Source organism: Gossypium arboreum, chromosome 11 (genome assembly GCF_025698485.1).
Source record: "Gossypium arboreum isolate Shixiya-1 chromosome 11, ASM2569848v2, whole genome shotgun sequence".
Taxonomy (NCBI): Eukaryota; Viridiplantae; Streptophyta; class Magnoliopsida; order Malvales; family Malvaceae; genus Gossypium; species Gossypium arboreum.
The window spans coordinates 18,321,559-18,341,086 of record NC_069080.1 but is presented as its reverse complement, the minus strand read 5'-3'; the positions used below and the strand labels follow the sequence as shown (position 1 = coordinate 18,341,086).

Here is a 19,528-nt window from a genome sequence, read left to right as displayed (position 1 = left end):
AATGATATAATGTTTTATTTGGAATATTTATTATAAAATTATGATTATTGTTATAATACAAAAATTGAACTTGTGAGTTTATATGTGTAGCACCCCAAACCCGGCCAGACGTTATGACCGGATCCGACATGCCACATCGAAGCGTTCAAAACATTTTATATTGTTGATCCAGAAAAAAAAACTTACTTAGTGTTTTAAATGATAATTTCATTATAGGTTAAAATGAATGGAAGCTGTGCACCAGGTAGGAAACCGGAAAATAGGTGGTGAGTCCATCGGACTGCTTAAGTACCAAGCTCTCTTCGGATCCAATCCTAGACATGCATACCGCCATTGCCACACCTTAACGTCATGGATATTTCTAGGAAACCGATTTTGATTAAGTCATTTTTAGGAAAAGTGATTAATTTTGGAAAATACTTTCATTGCGGAAGCTTTGCTTGTTGTCGTGTTATTTTGAAATCAATTGTTGTTTTTGAAAACGAGCCCTAAAGCTATCCAATTTCAACAGTTAAAATAAGTAATACCTATCTTAGTAATACATATTAAAACCATCAAAAATAATTAAGCGGCCTTATTACATTTAAAAACCCAAAACTTCAAACGTAAATAAAAGGATGTCCATTTCACCAGAAGAAAATCAAACTTTCAGAACGGGTGGCCACTCCGAATTCCCTCACAGCTCCAAGCCCACTATGGTTGGGGATTTCCTGCATGGATGAAAATAAAAGGGGTGAGTTTGGGGAAACTCAGTGTGTAAGGAAAACCCATTCAAAGCCCAAGTCAGCTCAAGCCTATTGGGCCTAAGCCCATTCAGTATGCAGTGGTATTGGGCGAGCCCTTCAGATTATAATAAAGCGGGCCTTAGCCCCTTATTCAGATAATAATGATGGCCCATAGGCCCATTTCAAAATACATGCAACATCAGTAAACATATGCAAGCCCATTTGGGTAACAATGGTAATGGACCAGCCCTTTTCAGACATAATAAACCGGGCCTTAGCCCTTATTCAGATAACATTATGGCCCATAGGCCCATTTCAAAATACATGCAACATCAAGAAACATATGCAAGCCCATTTGGGAGACTACTCAACCCACCAACCACTACACTCCACCCGTACCAGCCATACACTCCATGTGGGGAATAGCTCAACCCACCCAAATTTAACACTCCACGATTCTAAAATTGCCGCTCGCTTATCAAAGAATTGAGGCAAAGCCTCCAAGACGTGGACAAGCCACTTTCAAGATTCCTCCGTCAATATCCCAAATCCCATGCATCGATAATAACAACATGGCATGAAGTAAATAACAACAATCAAACATGCATTTAGGTCAATTTAACCCTAAGGGTATTTTAATTTATCTACTAGGGTAAAATTGTAAATTTTTCACTTTTAAAGGTATTTCAGAATTTATCTATTTTAGGGTTTTTATGCATATTCCTACTTTTCACGTACTAACAGTAATCACGCATCGAGGGTTCTTACGAATTGGGCCCGCTGGCCCATCATTCCAATTTTGGCCCATTAAGCCCAAAATATCGAGGGCACAAAAATCATGCACTTTGCAGTCCAAATTTTGCAGCTTACCAAAAACATTAATCGATTTACCTCACGAGCATTCAGACATCAAGAAATTTACAAAATACCGGTTTTCGGTATTTCGCTTTCGACTTTTGCCGATCCGGACTAAGAAAGAGGGTGTTAGTTACACACCTATTTGCGACGATATCTTGATGAAATCCACACACCTAACAGCCTACAATTGGATTACTAACACGTTAATCTAACTATTCAAATACAAACTACGTATTAACCCCTTACAATATTCGGCCAACCACACCTACAGATCATAGTAAGCTTATAAGAAAACAATAAGCAACTCATTAACAAATTTTTGTCAATGTTTACCACATAATCATAATTTCACTGCAAGCTGTCTTCCTGAGCAACAGTCACTAAATCATTTATAACTGGAGCTACAAAACTCAAAATCAAGTTCCATTAATTTTCCTTGAAAATAGACTCATATATATTCTATCCATAAAATTTTCAGAATTTTTGGTTTAGCCAATCAATACCAGATTTTTCTCAAAGTTTCCCATGTTTCACTGTTTGACTAATCTGACCACTCTTCATTATGAATCAAATTTCTCATTGTACAGAATTCAAAATATGTTCTCGTTTATTCCATTTGAAACTAGACTCATTAAGCTTTAATTACATAATTTATGCAGCTTCTAACTCATCTCCCACAATTTATGGTGATTTTCCAAAGTCACGTTACTGCTGCTACCCCAAGCAGATTTATTACCAAATCACTCTTTCACACCTAACTTGCATGCTTGTTATTTAAACATGTATATCACCAATCAATCATCACATATCTATGATTTTACTTAATTATAATATCCATTTCATCATTTTAAAGCACAACATGTTAGCTGATTTTTCCCTTTAACATCTAAGGCACATGCATGCTCATTTGTTTGGCTCAACTTCACCTATCTTCCATTTTTCATCAAAAGAACATGAAACAACAACCATTTCCTTCATTTTAATTCATGACCAAATGCTCACAACACAACCAAAAACCAAAATATGCTTCAAGAGTTAAGGTAGAATCAAGAAGAACTCATGAACATCAAGATAGAAGCAAACTACCATGAACTTACCTTCAATTTTCTTCCCCAAGTGACCGAACATTCAAGAGCTTTCTCCTCTCTTTTCTCTTCTCTAACTTTAGGCTATGATGAACAAAGATGGACAAAAATTTGTTCTTTTCACCCCTTTTTCTTTTAATAAAATTTCATATTTCATCCATTTAATTCTTTAATACAAAAAACATGACATTCCCATCATGGAACATTTACCTAAACCATTATCATGGAACATTTACCTAAACCATTATCATGGAACATTTACCTAAACCATTATCATGGAACATTTACCTAACCCATTATCATGGAACATTTACCTAATCCATTGTCATGGAACATTTACCTAACCCATTATCAATTTGTATCAATTTGTACCATAAATTATGGATATCAAGTGCTCATATTGTCTACAATAACATGATGGCTGGCCACTTCATGTAAAATGGGAGGTTTGTCATGCAAATCCTCCTATTTTGCACTCCTATTTATTTGGCCACTTCAATTTAGCCTATAGCATTTTCAAACATTTTCACATAGGTCCTATTTCATAATTTCACTCCCTTTTTCTTATGGAACAAAAATTAACTAAAATTACCGGGTTCTATCTTAAGCTTGGGCCTTCTAGAGGCCCACTAACATAATTAAACCTATGCCAACATTCACAGAATTCCCAAAAATTGGGGCGTTACAATATGGCTAAATTTTAGTGATTATTTGTTAATTTTATGAATTTTCATGATGTGTTATTTCATATGTATTGATGATAAAATCGTGAATAATGTAAAAGCATGAAAATTGAATAAATGATCAAGTTGAGCATTTCAGTTCAGTGACAAGATGAATTGAAGGAAAATACCATGGTTGGACCATGGCAACAAGTGATAAGTGATAGCTTCGGCTACACTTATCTAATCAAGGACAAATGACAAGAGAAAAGTGGTAGCTTCGCACGATCGATGAAAAGTGGTAGCTCGGCCACCGATCATGAAAAGTGGTAGCTCGCCACCGATCGATGAATAGTGGTAGCTTCGCTACAAGTGACAAGTGATTTCAGATAAGGCCATATCCGGATATGGCATCGGTGTGATATATGCTATCAGTATAAGACCATATCCGGATATGGCATCAATGAGATATGTGATTCGTAAGACTATAGCTGGGTTATGGCATCGATATGTGATATGTGATTACGTGTAAGACCATAGCTGGGCTATGGCATCGATATGTGATATGTGATTACGTGTAAGACTATAGCTGGGCTATGGCATCGATATATGAATATGTGTAAGACCATAGCTGGGCTATGGCACCATTATGTGAAGATGTGTAAGACCATAGTTGAACTATGGCATCGAGAAAATGAAGTACTCAATTCCGTAAGACGTTTACTAATTTGACAAAGTTTGGTCAGTGTTACATGGAATTATGTGATAAAATGAAGTACGAGTTGATAAGATATGAGTATAGAACTTGGTTGATAAATGAATTCATTTGTGATTATATAATTGTTCATCTTGAATGTAATGTCCATATGTATTGATAATTCAAATGTTTTAATGAATAAAGTTCCGACATGGAATAAATTGAACACGAGGAAAATAATTATGAAATTGAACTCGGAATTCATGAAAATGACGGTTATTGATATATGGAGACATGAGACATTGATATATGAATATGGAAAATGTTTGATAAATGTGTTTATTTATAATTATGGAATTATATACCTCATGTGTACTATTTGCATAAAGATGATATTTCAAATACTTTGGTTATTTAAGCTTAAATATGAAATAGTATGAAATCAAGATAAGTTGTTATGAAAATATATTTAGATTACGAGATATGACTGATATATGTTGTATGATTACAAAACGTGAAATTGTGTATATATATATGAGAAATTTAATGAGAATTGAGCCTATAGACATTTCTTGTTATTTATATGAAGTATACGACTGACAAGGGTGATGAAGTTATAAACAGAGAGTTATACGGGTTGAAAACACGAGCGTGTGACTCTTCAAAGTATGGAAATTTTCTAAGTGTTGCAAAAGTTTCATATGTTTACGGTTTGATCCCGAACCACCCTGAATGTATGTTTTGGGCCCCGTAGGCCCATATAAGGGACGTTAAACATATGTATGAAAGTTTTTAATTTAGAAGAAATTTTATGGCTGATTTTTACATAATTAATCATATTAAGTTCGGTAATGCCTCGTACCCTATTCTAGGCTCAGAATACGAGTAGGGGGTGTTACAACCACCGTGTCGGCCATCGTGCCTCCGCCATGGACGGTGGTCAGAATCATGTTAAAGTGGGTTTTTTAACCCCTTTTTGTGTTCGATTTCGACAGTGGAGAAGAGACTCTCCGGCGTTGCGACAGCGGAGAATCCAGAAAGTCTCCTTATCTTCCCTTTTTTATTTATTTCTTTTAAAATAGATTTGAAACCAAAAAATAAGAAAAAGATCGAAAAGAAAAAAAATTAAAGAGAAGAGAATCCAAAATCAACCCCTTTTTTTTATTTTTGCTTTTGATTTCTCCAATATCCGTGTAATACAAATCCCTTTTTTGTATTCGAAAACCCCCCCTTTTACATTCATTCGGTGATGGCTTTTATAGCCAAACAAAAAAATTATTTCTTTTTCTTTTGTTTTCTCCTTTTAACTACAGTTTTGGTTGTCCTTGCTGTTGCGTGTTTTGATTTTCTTTGCAGGACTGTGGCGGAACTGTTGTCAGACGATATGTGGGTGACAACAGAAGGTGCAGAATAGGTGGCTAACGTGGGGAGCGGCGCCTGGTAGACTAGGGTTTTTGTTTTGCTTTAGTTTTTGGGCTAGGTGGGCTAGGGTTTTTTTTTGTTTGGGTTGTTGGGGTTGTGTTGTTTTTTAGGTTAGGGTTTGATTTTGTCTTGAATTGTTTAAGGTTTGGGCTGTTGTTATTAAGGCCGATTAAATTTGGGCCTCTACATATAATATAATTATTTGTTTAAAAAATAAACTTAAAAATTGATATTAATTGAAATTGTGATGTTGAATATTTGAGCTAACTCATAAATATTTGTACAATCATGATCCTATATATATTAGAAACTGACTGAGTCAAGTTGACTTAGGAGTCAACTGAAATTGTTTATGTATTAATTTCTAGAAAGAGATGAGAAAAAAGAAAGGTGAAGTCCTCCAGCGTGGGTGACTAACCAAAATCCTTGTTAAAAAGAAAGCCATCTTTTCTTATTATTATGGACCATATTCTTTATTTATATTACATTTAGTCATTTTTTAGTCTAAAATATGGCATTTAAAGTCAGGTTCACATTTAACAACTCCATCACCTATATTATTTACATACATCTTTTTAGTTTAAATTAGTTGGCCAATAAATTATTAACTTACAACTCAATGTCTTTGTTAATTCAGAAACCCCATTAAAATGATTTAGCTAGGAATTATTTTTTATTTTCTATTTTTCTTGTTTGCAAAAATATTCGCATTGTATTTAATGTTGGACTTTTTCATCTCAATACTTTGTTATTTTACTGGAAAAAAAAGTATTTGTCATATATACCTTGAGCTAATGATGATGTGATATATACCTAATGTATTTTAAAATATAATTTATAAAATATGAAAATTTAAATTTAAATAAAATTATACAAAAAATGAATCCTTAGTTTTGATTTAGAAATTTTATATGTAAGAATATGTTTTACATAATAATGACTAATAGTTAATCTTGTATCCCTTTAATTTTGAAAGAGGAGTATTTATAAAAGAGAAAACAGTTTGGAGTGCTTAGATCTAAACTAGTGTATCATTGGTTGTATTCCATTGTAGAGTTAGTAAACTTGAAAAATTTAAAGAATTAATGAGATTAAATCTAATGTGATGACAATCCTTGATAATATGGAACCACGTAGTTATTAGTCTTTTAAATAAAAATTATATTGACAAAACAAATATACTTAATTGATGCTTCTATCTTTATCATTTCTAATATAAATTGATTAATATTCTTTGATACAAATGAAGCTAGAAAAATTTTTAGGGGCGGATGAAATTTTAATTTTTTATAGTTTATATCTTTATAATTTGTAAAAGATTAAATCAATTTTATAATTTTAAGGGGGGTTAAAGTACAATTTTATCTTTACTAATTTAAAATTTTTTAAATTTTTTAAAGGCTTAAAATACAATTTTACATTTTAGGTGGGCCGAGACCCATGCTGGGGCCCATGCCAGTCCCCTGGCTTCACCCCTTCTTTGATAGGTGTTATTTTCCTATCATATAAATTATTAACAAATCAAAATTTATAAAAATATATAAATAAAAATAAATATGAATGAGTATGACAGTCAAAGAAAAAAGAGTTAAGTCAAAGAAGTAAAAGTTGATAGTCGACGGGGTCGCCCTTTCCATAGCAAAATCAACAGTTCCTCGAACTTTTAAAGAAATGCCCAATCGAGACTAAGCATGATCTTTGTCTACAAGACGCCACTTATAAATACCCCAACAAAGCGTTTGCTGCCATGTCCCATACAAAACACATAACCACTTTTGTTCCTCGTTTAACTTCTTATTCTTCTTCTTCTTCCAAACATCTTTTTGTCTTTTTCTTTCAAAAGGTAATAGATAATCGCCACCATGAAGGTATGCAAACGAACCATATGGATTAATGTCTGGTAATAAAAAAGTTTCCAATTTTTTTGAAAATTTTCTTCTTCTTTTTTCAGCAAAAGATGGTAGTGAAGGTTTCCATGAATGGCGACAAATCCCGCTTCAAGGCATTGAAAATTGCAGTTGGTCTCTCAGGTAATAAAACGAATTCCAACCATTTTTTTCAAGTTACACTTTACTAGTTTACCAACTTTGATTTAATTTGGGGAATTTATGCTAATTGTTGGGGTTTTCTTTTTGGAAAAGGGTGGAGTCGGCTTCGTTGAAAGGCGATGACAAGAGCCAAATAGAGGTAACAGGGAATGGTGTGGATGCAGTTAAGCTAGCAAGTCTGTTAAGAAAGAGCGTGGGGTTCGCCGAGCTGATGAGCGTCAGTGCCGACGGTGGTGAAAAGAAGGAAGAGAAGAAAGACGATCCGAAGCCAGAGCCACCGTTCTGCTATGTATCGCTGTCGTTTAATCCATCGTACCATTATTATCAAGCGATGCCTTCGTATGAATATGTCGACAACTATGGCCCCTCCCCCTCTTGCTCCATCTTGTAATCACAGACGCAGAATTTTACACTTCACAACCGACAACAATAAATGAGACAAATATATTACCTGACTTAAGTTCCTCAAATTTTTTAGGTCATAATCATGTCAAATTTAGAGCTCAAATCACTGTACTTTCACATGCAATTCTTTTTTTTTGTTTGGTTTTCATTTTTTTAAATATATATATTTGAAGAAACCTTGTGTTATAGCAAAAAGTTTGTCAATATTATACCAAATTTCCTCTCTAGATTATGTGACGAATAAATAGTTAGTATATTTTTTTTTAATTATTAGAAAAGGATAAAGCCTTAACAACAATATTATTGGTACAACTTAAACTCAGTCACACTTGAAACGGTGAACACCCTAACCATTAAGAATTCTGATATGTTTTTACATTAATAACCTAACCTATTGTAATGAATAAACTTTTTTTACATTATTACATTAATACCTAACGAAACAACATGCACATAAATTTCTCCTGATTTAAAGCACAATTAACTTGGCAATTGACATGTTACAATTTCTCCTGCAGTGAAGATCTCATCAACATAAAAAAGAAACCCAAATCAAGAGTTATGGTGTCATTCAAACACAATCTATACAAGCAACAAAAAGCTGCTACCTTCTAAGGAAATTCAGAAACTGGAAACTATAATGGACTATGAAAGTGGTATTTTGAAGTTTATAAACAGACTAAAAAGAGGTTATTGAGATCGGGTTTTATGGAACATGAAACTATTGTGGAGATAAAAATGGTAGAGAGAAAATAGAAAGTGCGGTGCGAGGTTGGCTGCCAGAATCTTGAACCCATCTAATAGTCAACATCGGAGATTAAAGCGTTGGAGCTTTAAAAGTCAAGTTGGTAATTTTGTGACTTTTGTTGGGTTTACTGAGAAAATAAAATGGAGATTTGGGGAACAAGGGATTAAGGGGTTCTCTATAATATGTAATATCAGCTTAAAAGGTATTATATATGTATATATTAATATATATACACACCCCACAAACTGCGTACATCTTAAGCTAAATAGGATCGTATCATAGCATCAATGTGGTGTAATTATATGTTGTGAAAAATAAAATGTTGATAATGACAATATATCTTAAAAAAAAGAAAGAAAAATAAAGAATACATAAATTTTTACGTGGAAACCCTTTCGGGAAAAACACCACGGGTAGAGGAGAAGATAATTCACTATGTCGAATTCGAATTATTACAATAAGAGTAGACTATGTCTATTTATAGGTGTGTAAAACCATATTCTAATCAAAATAAAATAGAAGTAATGCAGTAAGGTTAAAACACCTTACTCAAATCAACATTAAACAGAGGAAGTATACTTCTATTCGAACTTTTCTTGCACACTTGTATTTTACCACTTGTATTTTATTTTATCATGAATTTAGGTCACATCTTTAACAATCTCCACCTTGACACGAATTATTCAACAAACAAGTTCATCGTGAACTCTTAAGGAACAAGTTCTCCACCTCTTCCATAAAACCCCTTAAGGTTTTAATTTCAACAATGAACACCAACCAAGTCTAAGCAATGCTCAAACTTGATTATGGGAAGTGACTTAGACATCATATCTGCAGGATTTTCATGAGTACTAATTTTTTTCACAACAATATCACCACAAGCCATAATATCATGAACAAAATGATACCGAACATCAATGTGCTTTGTTCTCTCATGATACATTTGATATTTTGTAAGGAAGATGACATTTTAAATGTCACAAAATATTGTACTGATTTGAAGGTCTTCATTGAGTTTACTAAATAGTCCTTTCACCCAAATGACTTCTTTACAAGCCTCAGTAATCGGCACGTACTCAACTTCAGTGGTAGACAAAGTGATTGTAGTTTGCAAAGTGGCTTTCGAACTGATTGCACAACCTCCAATTGTAAAGACATAACCTGTGAGAGATCTTCTTCTATCAAGGTCTCTAGCAAAATCAGCATCAACATACCCAATGACTCCATCTCTAGTTCTTCCAAAATGTAAGCAAACATCAGTAGTACCTTGTAAGCATCCTAAAATCCACTGAACTGTTTTCCAATGTTCTTTATCGAGATTCACCATGTATCTGCTAACTAAACTGACTGCATATGATAAATCTAGACATGAACAAACCATAGCATACATGAGAGATCCCACTGCATTAAATATGGAACATATGACATGTACTCAATCTCATTATCTGATTGTGGAGATAAAGCCGATGAAATTCTGAAATGGGCTGCTAAAGGAGTACTAATAGGCTTAGTACTCTGCATATTGAACCTGCAAAGAACTTTCTCAATGTACCCCTTCTGACTTAGGTACAATTTACTTGATTTTCTATCTCTGAGAATCTCTATACCAAGTACCTTCTTTGTTGGTCCCAAATCTTTTATCTCAAATTCTTTAGTATGTTGGGCTTTGACCTGTCTTATATTTCCTTTATCTTTGCTGCTATCAACATGTCATAAACATAGAGGAGTAGATACACAAAAGAACCATCATTGTTTTTCTTAAAGTAAACACAATTATCAAAGCTATGTCTTTTGAAATCATGAGAAGTCATAAAGGAATCAAAACTTTTATACCACTGTCTTGGTAACTGTTTCAAACCGTAAAGGGACTTTTTCAGCAAGTAAACATAGTCCTCTTTTTCTGAGATTGTAAAACCCTCTAGTTGTTGCATGTAAATATCCTCCTCAAATTCTCCGTGCAAAAATGTAGTTTTTACATTTAACTGCTCAAGCTTCAAATCATGCATGGCCACAATACTAAGCAAAGCCAGAATTGAACTATGCTTCACAATTGGGGAGAACATATCCAGAGGCGAAGCTAGAACAATATTTTAGGGTGGCCAAATGAAATTTTAATTTTTTATATTCTATATCTTTATAATTTTTAAAGGATTAAATCAAATTTTATAATTTTTGGAGGCTTAATTTTCCATTTTAGGAGGACCGGGGCCCATGCCAATCCCCCTTAGGTCCGCCTGTAATAGCCTAAATTTTCAGTGGTGTCGGAACAGTTATTCGAGATCACTAAATCCGATAAATGAGTAGAAAATATTAATAATTTAGTGAATATAAGTTAAGTGTGAAGTTAGGAAAATTTTTGAAATAGCGAATAGTGTAATTTGAAATAAAAATTTTAAAAATTAGAATCGAAATGAGATATCGAGAGTTTGAAAATTTAAAAGAGCCATAAATATTTTTATAAATATTTATGGAGTGTTAATAAGTTATTATTAAAGTTTCGTTAAGAAATTTTAAAGTTTCGATAGTTAATTGAATAAAAAGGATTAAATTGTAACAAATGTAAAATTATGGGAAATGATTAAATAGCTTAAATGATAAAAGAAAGAGGGTTTAAAAGGCAAATAGACCCAAGGTCTATTGGGGTAGGACAGCAAGGTGCATGAAATCAGCAGGAAAATTGATGAATTAAGGGAAAAATTAGAATATTGCAAAATTTACTTAATAAACTAGGACTAAAGTGGAATTATCTAGAATTCTCATTATTTTTCTGCATTCTCATCAGCAAAAACACCATAGAAGGGTTTTCTTAAGCTGGTTTTTCATATTTTTACTGCAAGTAAGTTCAATTCTTGATTATTTCTTGAAATTTTTGTGTTTTTATGACTTTTACAACTAGGTCCACTTGTTGAATTCATTAGTTTTTGATTCTATGAAAGAAATTGGAAGTTGTTATGAATATGTGTTGGAAGTATATGATGATTTAGCATGGAATTAGAGTTTTAAATTGTTTATATGCTGATTTTATTGAAAGAATTGAATAGAAAGTGAATGTTTGGGACCTAATGTTGAAAGAGTTTGAAGTTAGGGTTTTATGTGGAAATTATGAATTTAAATAATTGTGAAATAACTTATAATGTCTAGGTAAAGCATTAATTGGGAAAAATTAGCTTCATTGAGGGATTAATTGAGCAAGGACTGAATTGTATGAACTATGAAATTTGGGGCAAAAATCGAAATCAACATTTGCACTAAAACAGTTTTGGACAGCAGCAGTAGTCTAACTTTTAAAAATCACCATAAATTTTAGAAATCGAATTAGAAGATGAACAAAACATTAAATTAAATCTTATTGAGTCTAGTTTCTCATAGAAGAAACGATGTAAGCAAGGGAATTGTAGATCATGAGATATAATAGATTTTGTGAGACAATGTCAGAATGATTTTGGGTTCCCCTATCCTGACTTTGGAAAATCATAAAAAATTGGATAAAAATAATTATGGGCTTAAATTTATATTTTTAAAATCCTTAATGAGTCTATTTTCAATAGAAACAAACATGGACATCATCTGAATTCTGTATGAAGAGATAATTAATTTTTAGTGAAGAAGGGTCGGAATTGTTAGATAGCAGAACAGGGGTGACTTTAAAGAATAAAATGTACTTATTGGCTAAACCAAAAATTATAAAAATTTTATGATAAGAATATATGTAAGTCTAGTTTCAGGAAAAATTAGCGGATCCTAATTTGGAGTTCTGTAGCTAAAGATAAAAATAATTTAGTGACTATGGTACTGATGGACAGCATTGGAATATAGATAAGTAAATAATGAAATTATAGATAATATAACTTATAAGCGGGTTGAAGATGAAGTCAATACTGATAAGTGAATGATTTTACAATGATAGATCGAGAACCCGAAGCAAGTCGAGGAAAAGAAAAAGTAGCTGATTAGTCCCTGAACTTTCACAAATTTTGCAAATCGACCCAGGTAAGTTCATATGGTTGAAGTTTAATGATTATATGTTAATTTTATGAATTATATAATGTAATATGTATGATGAAATATATTTATTGATAAATAGAGAATAAAATAACAACACGAAAATTGAATAAATGATTAAATTGAGCGGAATGTCGGATTTGAGTACTTCTGATCAGTGACAAGTGATAAGTGGTAGCCTCAGCTACACTTATCTGATCAGTGATAAGTGACAAGCGACAAGTGACAAGCGATAAGTGATAAGTGGTAGCTTTAGCTACACTTATCTGATTAGTGACAAGTGATAAGTGATAAGTGGTAGTTTTAGCTACACTTATCTGATCAGTGACAAGTGATAAATGTGATCAGTGTAAGACCGTGGTAGGACTATGACTTCAAAAGGTGATTAGTGATTATACACAATACCATAGTTATATTATGGCAAAGTGAAAGTGAAGTACTCAATTTTCCGTAACCATTCCCTAATTTGGTTAAAGAATGATATGTGACAAATGGGCCCAAAAGAATTAAAGGAAATGGATAAGTAGTAGTAAGTTTATACAAGGGAACTCACCAATGGCTGTGGTTGACAGGTGAACTTAATAATTGTGTATATTGTATAAGTGTATAAATATTTGGTAAGATTTATGTTTTATGCCTATGAACTTACTAAGCTTCTATAAGCTTACATGACTGTAATCAATGTCTCTTTTAGATTGACGTGGAAGTATACGGAGGATCGGATCAACACAGAGGATCACACTATCCAGATTATCTCCTAGCTTTTGTAAATTTCTTTTGATTTATATGGCATGTATAAGGTTTGATGATTATATAAATACTAAGACTTGTTTAAGACATATACATTAAAGTAAAGAATGATGAATATGTTAAATAGTATAATTATAATAGTAGTATAATTTGGTATCAAATTGATTGAAATGAATTGGTTGGTTGGATTGGTCTCGGTTTTAAAATTTGCAGGGAAGGTTAGATATTTATAAAGGGGTTATATTGAGCAAAAAAAACTTTGGGATTTTGCGAAAAATTCCTATGGTTTCGATTTAATTCGGTTTGGTCTCAAAGTATGTTTTGGGCTTTGGAGGCCCATCTAAAGGACACCATGACATGTTTTAGTAAATGAATAGTATTTAACTCACATTAATGGAAAATTAATTCAGAAACTCCGTAATGCCTCCTACCCTATTCCGGCGACGAATACGGGTAAGGGTGTTACACCGCCTCTCAACACATCTGTGAAGTCCACTCCTGGAATTTGACGATAACTGTTTGCAACAAGCCTTGCTGTATATCTGGGTTCTTCAACTCCTAGAGTCCCTTCTTTTTTTTTAAACACTCATTTACAACAAACAACCTTTTTGCCTTTAGGAAGTTTCACAAGATCCCATGTTCTGTTTTTGTGAGTGATTCCATCTCCTCTTGCATAGCAAACATCCACTTTTCTAAGTCTTCACAGTTAACCGCCTCAGAATAAGTAGAAGACTCTTAGTTTGCATTTATATCTTTAGCTATATTTAAAGCATAGGCAACTAGATTAGTCTCGGTATGCCTCTTCAGAGGTTTAACCTCTCTTTTAGTTCTGTTTTTAGTGATAGAGTATTATGGTGTAGAAGAAACTTTATTATGAATTTTGTACTGGCTTGAGGAGTTGACTCTGTTGTGGATTCTGGATTAATCTGATGCTCTACCTGATTTTTTTGTTATTTATTGGAAGAGTATTTAAGAGATAAGTTAGGTAGCATAGCAGTTTCATAAAAAACAACAGCTCTACTAATCACAACTTTTCTATTTTCAAGATACCTTAACTTATACCCTTTTACACCAACTTTATAACCAAGGAAAACACATTTAATGGATCTCAGTTCTAATTTTCCATTATCAACATGAGCATACGCAAAACACCCAAAGATTTTTAAATCAAAATAATCAGTAGGATTACCAAACAATACCTTTTGTGGAGACTTTTTCTCAATTGCAACAGATAGAAATCGATTGATAAAAAACATGTAGTAGAGGCTGCTTCGGCCCAAAACGACTTTGGTAAGTTGGCATTCGACAACATACATCGAACCTTCTCCATGATCGTTCTGTTCATTCATTATGCAACACTGTTTTGCTGTGGAGTATGACGACTGTCAAGTGTCTCATGATCCCTTCTGACTTGCACAATTCATTAAACTTATCAGAACAGAACTCTAAGCCATTATCTATATGAAGGTGTTTTATTTGTTTTATTTTCTGTTTTTCAATTATAGTTTTTTAAGACTTGAATACGGAAAACACATCGCTTTTCTGCTTCAAGAAAAATGCCCAAACTTTTTTGGAAAAATCATCAATAAAAGTTAGGATATAATTAGCTCCACCTCTCGAAGGCACTCTGGATGGCCCCCATAGATCAGAATGAATATACTCTAATGTTCCTTTTGTGTTATGGATGCCTATGGTGAATCAAACTCTCTTTTGCTTCTCAAAAACACAGTGCTCACATAAATTCAGTTGCAAATTCTTTTTCCATCAAGAAGTTCTTTTTTGTTCAATTCTGCCATGTTATTCTCACTCATATGCCCTAGGCACATATGCCAAAGTCTAGTAATATTATCATCTGATAAGAAACAGGAAGCGATAATTGCATCATTAGTAGCCATAGAACTCTGCAAAATATATAACTTGATAATTTTTCTATGCCCTTTAATCACAACGAGGGAACCTTTGGGAATTTTCAAAACCTCACTTTCAACTGTGCATTTGTATCCTTTTGAATAAAAAATACTCAACGAAATCAAATTTCTTTTCAATTTTGGAACATGTCGTACGTCACTAATGTAACACTCCTAACCTGTGCTCGTCGTCGGAACAGGGTTTCGAAGCATTACCAAAAAATTCTAAACATTTTTCCATTAATCTACGTAAGTTACTATTCATTTACCGAAATCATCCATAACGTCCCTTAATGGGGCCCTCGAAGCCCAATACAAGCATTAGAATTGAATCGGGACTTAATTGGGACCTCTAATAATTTTTTGAGAAATTATAAAATTTTTCCAAGGTGCAGGGCTCACACGCCCGTGTGGTCTAAGGGACACGCCCGTGTTGGAGGCCGTGTTTGACCCCGTATAACTCTTTGATTTGCACACACAGCCATGCCACACACTTGTGTGCTAGGCCGTATGGTTAATTAATTCAATTTGAAATTAGGTACAGGTTTCACACGACCAGGTCACATATCTGTGTTCTAGGTTGTGTGGCACACACAGCTGAGATACATGCCCGTGTCTCTGCCAGTGTACTCAATTCTGAGCATTCTGTTTCTCAAAATTAGGATGCAGGGGACACACGACCTAACCACATGCCCATGTTACCAGCACACGGTCTAGACACACGCCCGTGTGTCTGTCCGTGTAGATAAAATAGAGCCATTCCTAGCTTCATTTCTCACCCAAAATTTCACCTAATACCTGCACTTGAAACACACAACCAATACCAACCATTTCAAGCATTCAAATAGGCAATTTATAGCATTCACAAGGCATATCACTACAAGCATACATGATCGCAACCTTACCTTAGTAATCATATCATAATAATCTATTTAGTCATTCCAAAATGAACCATTACTAGCCATTCCAATGGCTAGGTTACTAAACATCATTTTCAAGCCACTATTGGCCAAGTTGTCCTATACATGCCATTATACCAAAATAGTTTTCGCTAATTATACCCAAAATGACTAGTCGATAGTGTGATGATGCTTTAGTGATCTCCAACCCTCACGAGCTTCCAAGCACTATAAAACAGGGGAAAATAAAATGGAGTAAGCATTACATGCTTAGTAAGTTCGTAGAACAAAAACTAAACTTACCAATCTTGCTTATTAAATCTAGGCATACAATGTTATGTTTCCATCCATTTGGCTAAATTGCCTAATCACATACATTCAATCAAATATGTTAGTCACCAAAATCTTCATATCAATCAAGTAACATAGATGAGCTTATCAAGCAATATTCTTTCAAGTCATTATCATAACGTCTCAAGATTTTCATGTCATGTCAAAAGTTTCATGTCCGTTGAATCATTGAATTCCAATGGATGCTTAAGTAGTACACTCGAAGTGTACGATTCAATAATTCGTCATTTCCTTATTCAAGGGTACCCCTTAGGGCACTTAACCAAGAAACACTCTCTCGAGCCACATATCGTATAACAGGATTACCAGTCCAGGTTAAATCCTTTATATAACGTATGCTTAGAGGAGCTCGATTAGGATTACTAGTCCAAGCTAAACCATATTCATAACATATGCTCGAGAGGTATTATATTGAGATTACCCGTCCGGGCTAAAATCCTTTCTAAAACAAGGTCAATGAGATTACTCGTCCTAGCTAAATCCCGTTCGCAACAAATACAGGACTTTATTAGTTTCGGGAAAGCGCATATAATCATCGAAATTCAACATTTAATCGGGACTTAACCCTTTTATCAACATTTCAAGCATGTATCAAATTTTCTATCATAATATACAAGTAAAACACATCAATGTAAATCACATTGCACATAAACACAACATTCAATTAACATAATTACATGCTTGATTAAGTTACACGAACTTACCTCGACACTTGTTTGCATAAAAAGTCTACTAATCCGGAACCTTTTCTTTTTCTCGATCTAACCTCGAATTAGTGTTGTTCAGATCTATATAAATGAATTTAACTATGAATTTCACACATTTCATATTTAAATGGACTCAATTTACGTCCTAGGAAAAATCATCATTTTACCCCTAACTTTTCCATAAATTTTGATTTTGTCCCTAGGCCCGAAAAATGAAACTTGTGCAAATTATTCCATATTCCAAGCCTAACCAAAGCCCATTACAAAATTTTCATCACATGTATTCATAAAATTTTAGAAGTTTTCATCAAATTTTACAACTTTTCATTTTAGTCCCTAAATCACGTTTTCATCAAAATTTGCTTTGTAAAAGTTGTTTATCTATGAAAAAACTTTCATTTTCTACCAAAAATTTGCATATTCATCCATGACCCAAGTTTCATACCTTGATAACTTTTCAAATTAATCCCCTAAATAGAGAGATTAGACTATCCCAGTTTTAAAAATATAAAAATTATTAAAAACAGGACTTGATTTCATTGTTTTCCTCTCTCCTAAGGTTTCCATGGAAATTTTGGGGAAGATGATATGAAATTAGATGATTATTTATTTTTATTTAATTACCATATTTTAATTTTAGTGATTTCTAATTTAGTCTTTTGCCTTTTCTAATTTTTCCATGGATGAGTCATCAAGAAAAATTTACATACTTTTTGTAATGGTCTAATTACCATATAAGGACCTCTAGATTTGAATTCCATAACTATTTAATCCTTATAGCTACTAGAATTTAACTTTTACATTTTATGCGATTTAGTCCTTCTGTAATTAAGCACTTAATCGATAAAATTTTCATATCAAAATTTTCATACAACATATCTACCATATCATGGACCGTATAATGAAATAAAAATAAATCATATTTTTGGGTCCGATTTGTGGTCCCGAAACCACTGTTCCGATTTCACTGAAAAATGAGCTGTTACAATTAAGTGTTCTGACAACTCCGTCAAACATCTTAACTTTAATCGTTCCAACACCTGCAATTTTACATGAATTATTATTTCCCATGAAAACAATACATTCTAATATTGTTTCGTAAGTTGTAAACAAATCTTGATTGGGACTCATGTGGAAGGTGCAGCTTGAATTAAGGATCCACTCTTTACTCACTTTAGAATTATTGACAGAAGCGACTAGAAGTTCATCGTCGCTATAGTCTTCTACAACATCAGCTTCATCAGATTTTTCTAGTTGTTTGCTCTTTTGATTCACAGCCTCCCTTTTGATCTTGTTTTGCAGCTTAAAACACTCAGATTTAATGTGTCACTTCTTCTTACAGAAGTTACAAGTTTTACCTTGGTTTGAAGACTTCGATATTCCTTTAGATTTACCGTGAAGATTTCGTTCTTGTGTCATTCCACGATCACCATCAACATTCTGATCTTGTCTCCCACAAATAATGAGACCCTCTCCCTGAGAGTCAAGTTTAACCACAAGATGCTTCATCTTAACATACGAGATCAAAGAATCATAAACCTCATCAACTATGAGAGACTAGCGACTATAGCGACTATACAAAATCGTGTCTCTAAAGGTTGAATAAGACGGAGGCAACGAACAAAGCAGAATCAACCTTAGATCTTCTTTATCTTACTGGACCTCCATGGCCTCAAGGTTTGAGAGAATTTCTTTAAACACTATTAATTGTTCGTGCACAGACGCACTTTCCTCCAAATGATGAGCATAAATGGACTGCTTCATATGCAGCTTGCTGGTTAGATTTTTTGACGTACATAGTTGCTCCAGCGTCTTCCATAATACAGCAACAGTCTTCTCCTTCATCACATCTTGCAAAATTTTGTTAAACAAATGTAGATGTAATTGCGTCAAAGTCTTTTGATCCTTACGCTTCTTCTCTTCATTTGTCAATATCGAAGGCATCTTATCTATCCTTAGCAGGGCATCCTTCAGATCCATCTGCGTAAGAACTACCTACATAATAATTTGTCATAACACAAATCTGGTGTTGCGATCCAATAGCGAAATTTCATACTTCATTGATGCCATTACCATGATCAAGATAAGCAACCCGGAAAACTCTGATACCAATTTGTGAAAAATAAAACATCGATAATGACAATGTATCGCAAAGAAAAAGAAATAAAAATAAAGAATACATAGATTTTTATGTGAAAACCCTTTTGGGAAAAACACCACTAGTAGAGGAGAAGATAATTCACTATGTTGAATTCGAATTAT

General features: G+C 33.4%; 1 protein-coding gene and 1 long non-coding RNA gene across 2 annotated transcripts; one reads left to right on the top strand and one right to left on the bottom strand.

Moving 5' to 3' along the window:
* Positions 1–358: 358 nt before the first annotated feature.
* Positions 359–2,821, bottom strand: LOC128283457 (uncharacterized). The gene is made up of 2 exons (XR_008273805.1): positions 2,681–2,821; positions 359–710 (listed from the first exon to the last, which is right to left on the bottom strand). It is a non-coding gene; the product is annotated as an uncharacterized LOC128283457 (long non-coding RNA).
* Positions 2,822–7,196: 4,375 nt separating this feature from the next.
* On the top strand, positions 7,197–8,078 carry LOC108471623 (heavy metal-associated isoprenylated plant protein 16-like). The gene is made up of 3 exons (XM_053021236.1): positions 7,197–7,317; positions 7,401–7,479; positions 7,591–8,078. The coding sequence occupies exons 1-3, from the start codon at positions 7,197–7,199 to the stop codon at positions 7,886–7,888; spliced, it is 498 nt and encodes a 165-aa protein (XP_052877196.1). The 3' UTR covers positions 7,889–8,078.
* The last annotated feature ends 11,450 nt before the right edge of the window (positions 8,079–19,528 follow it).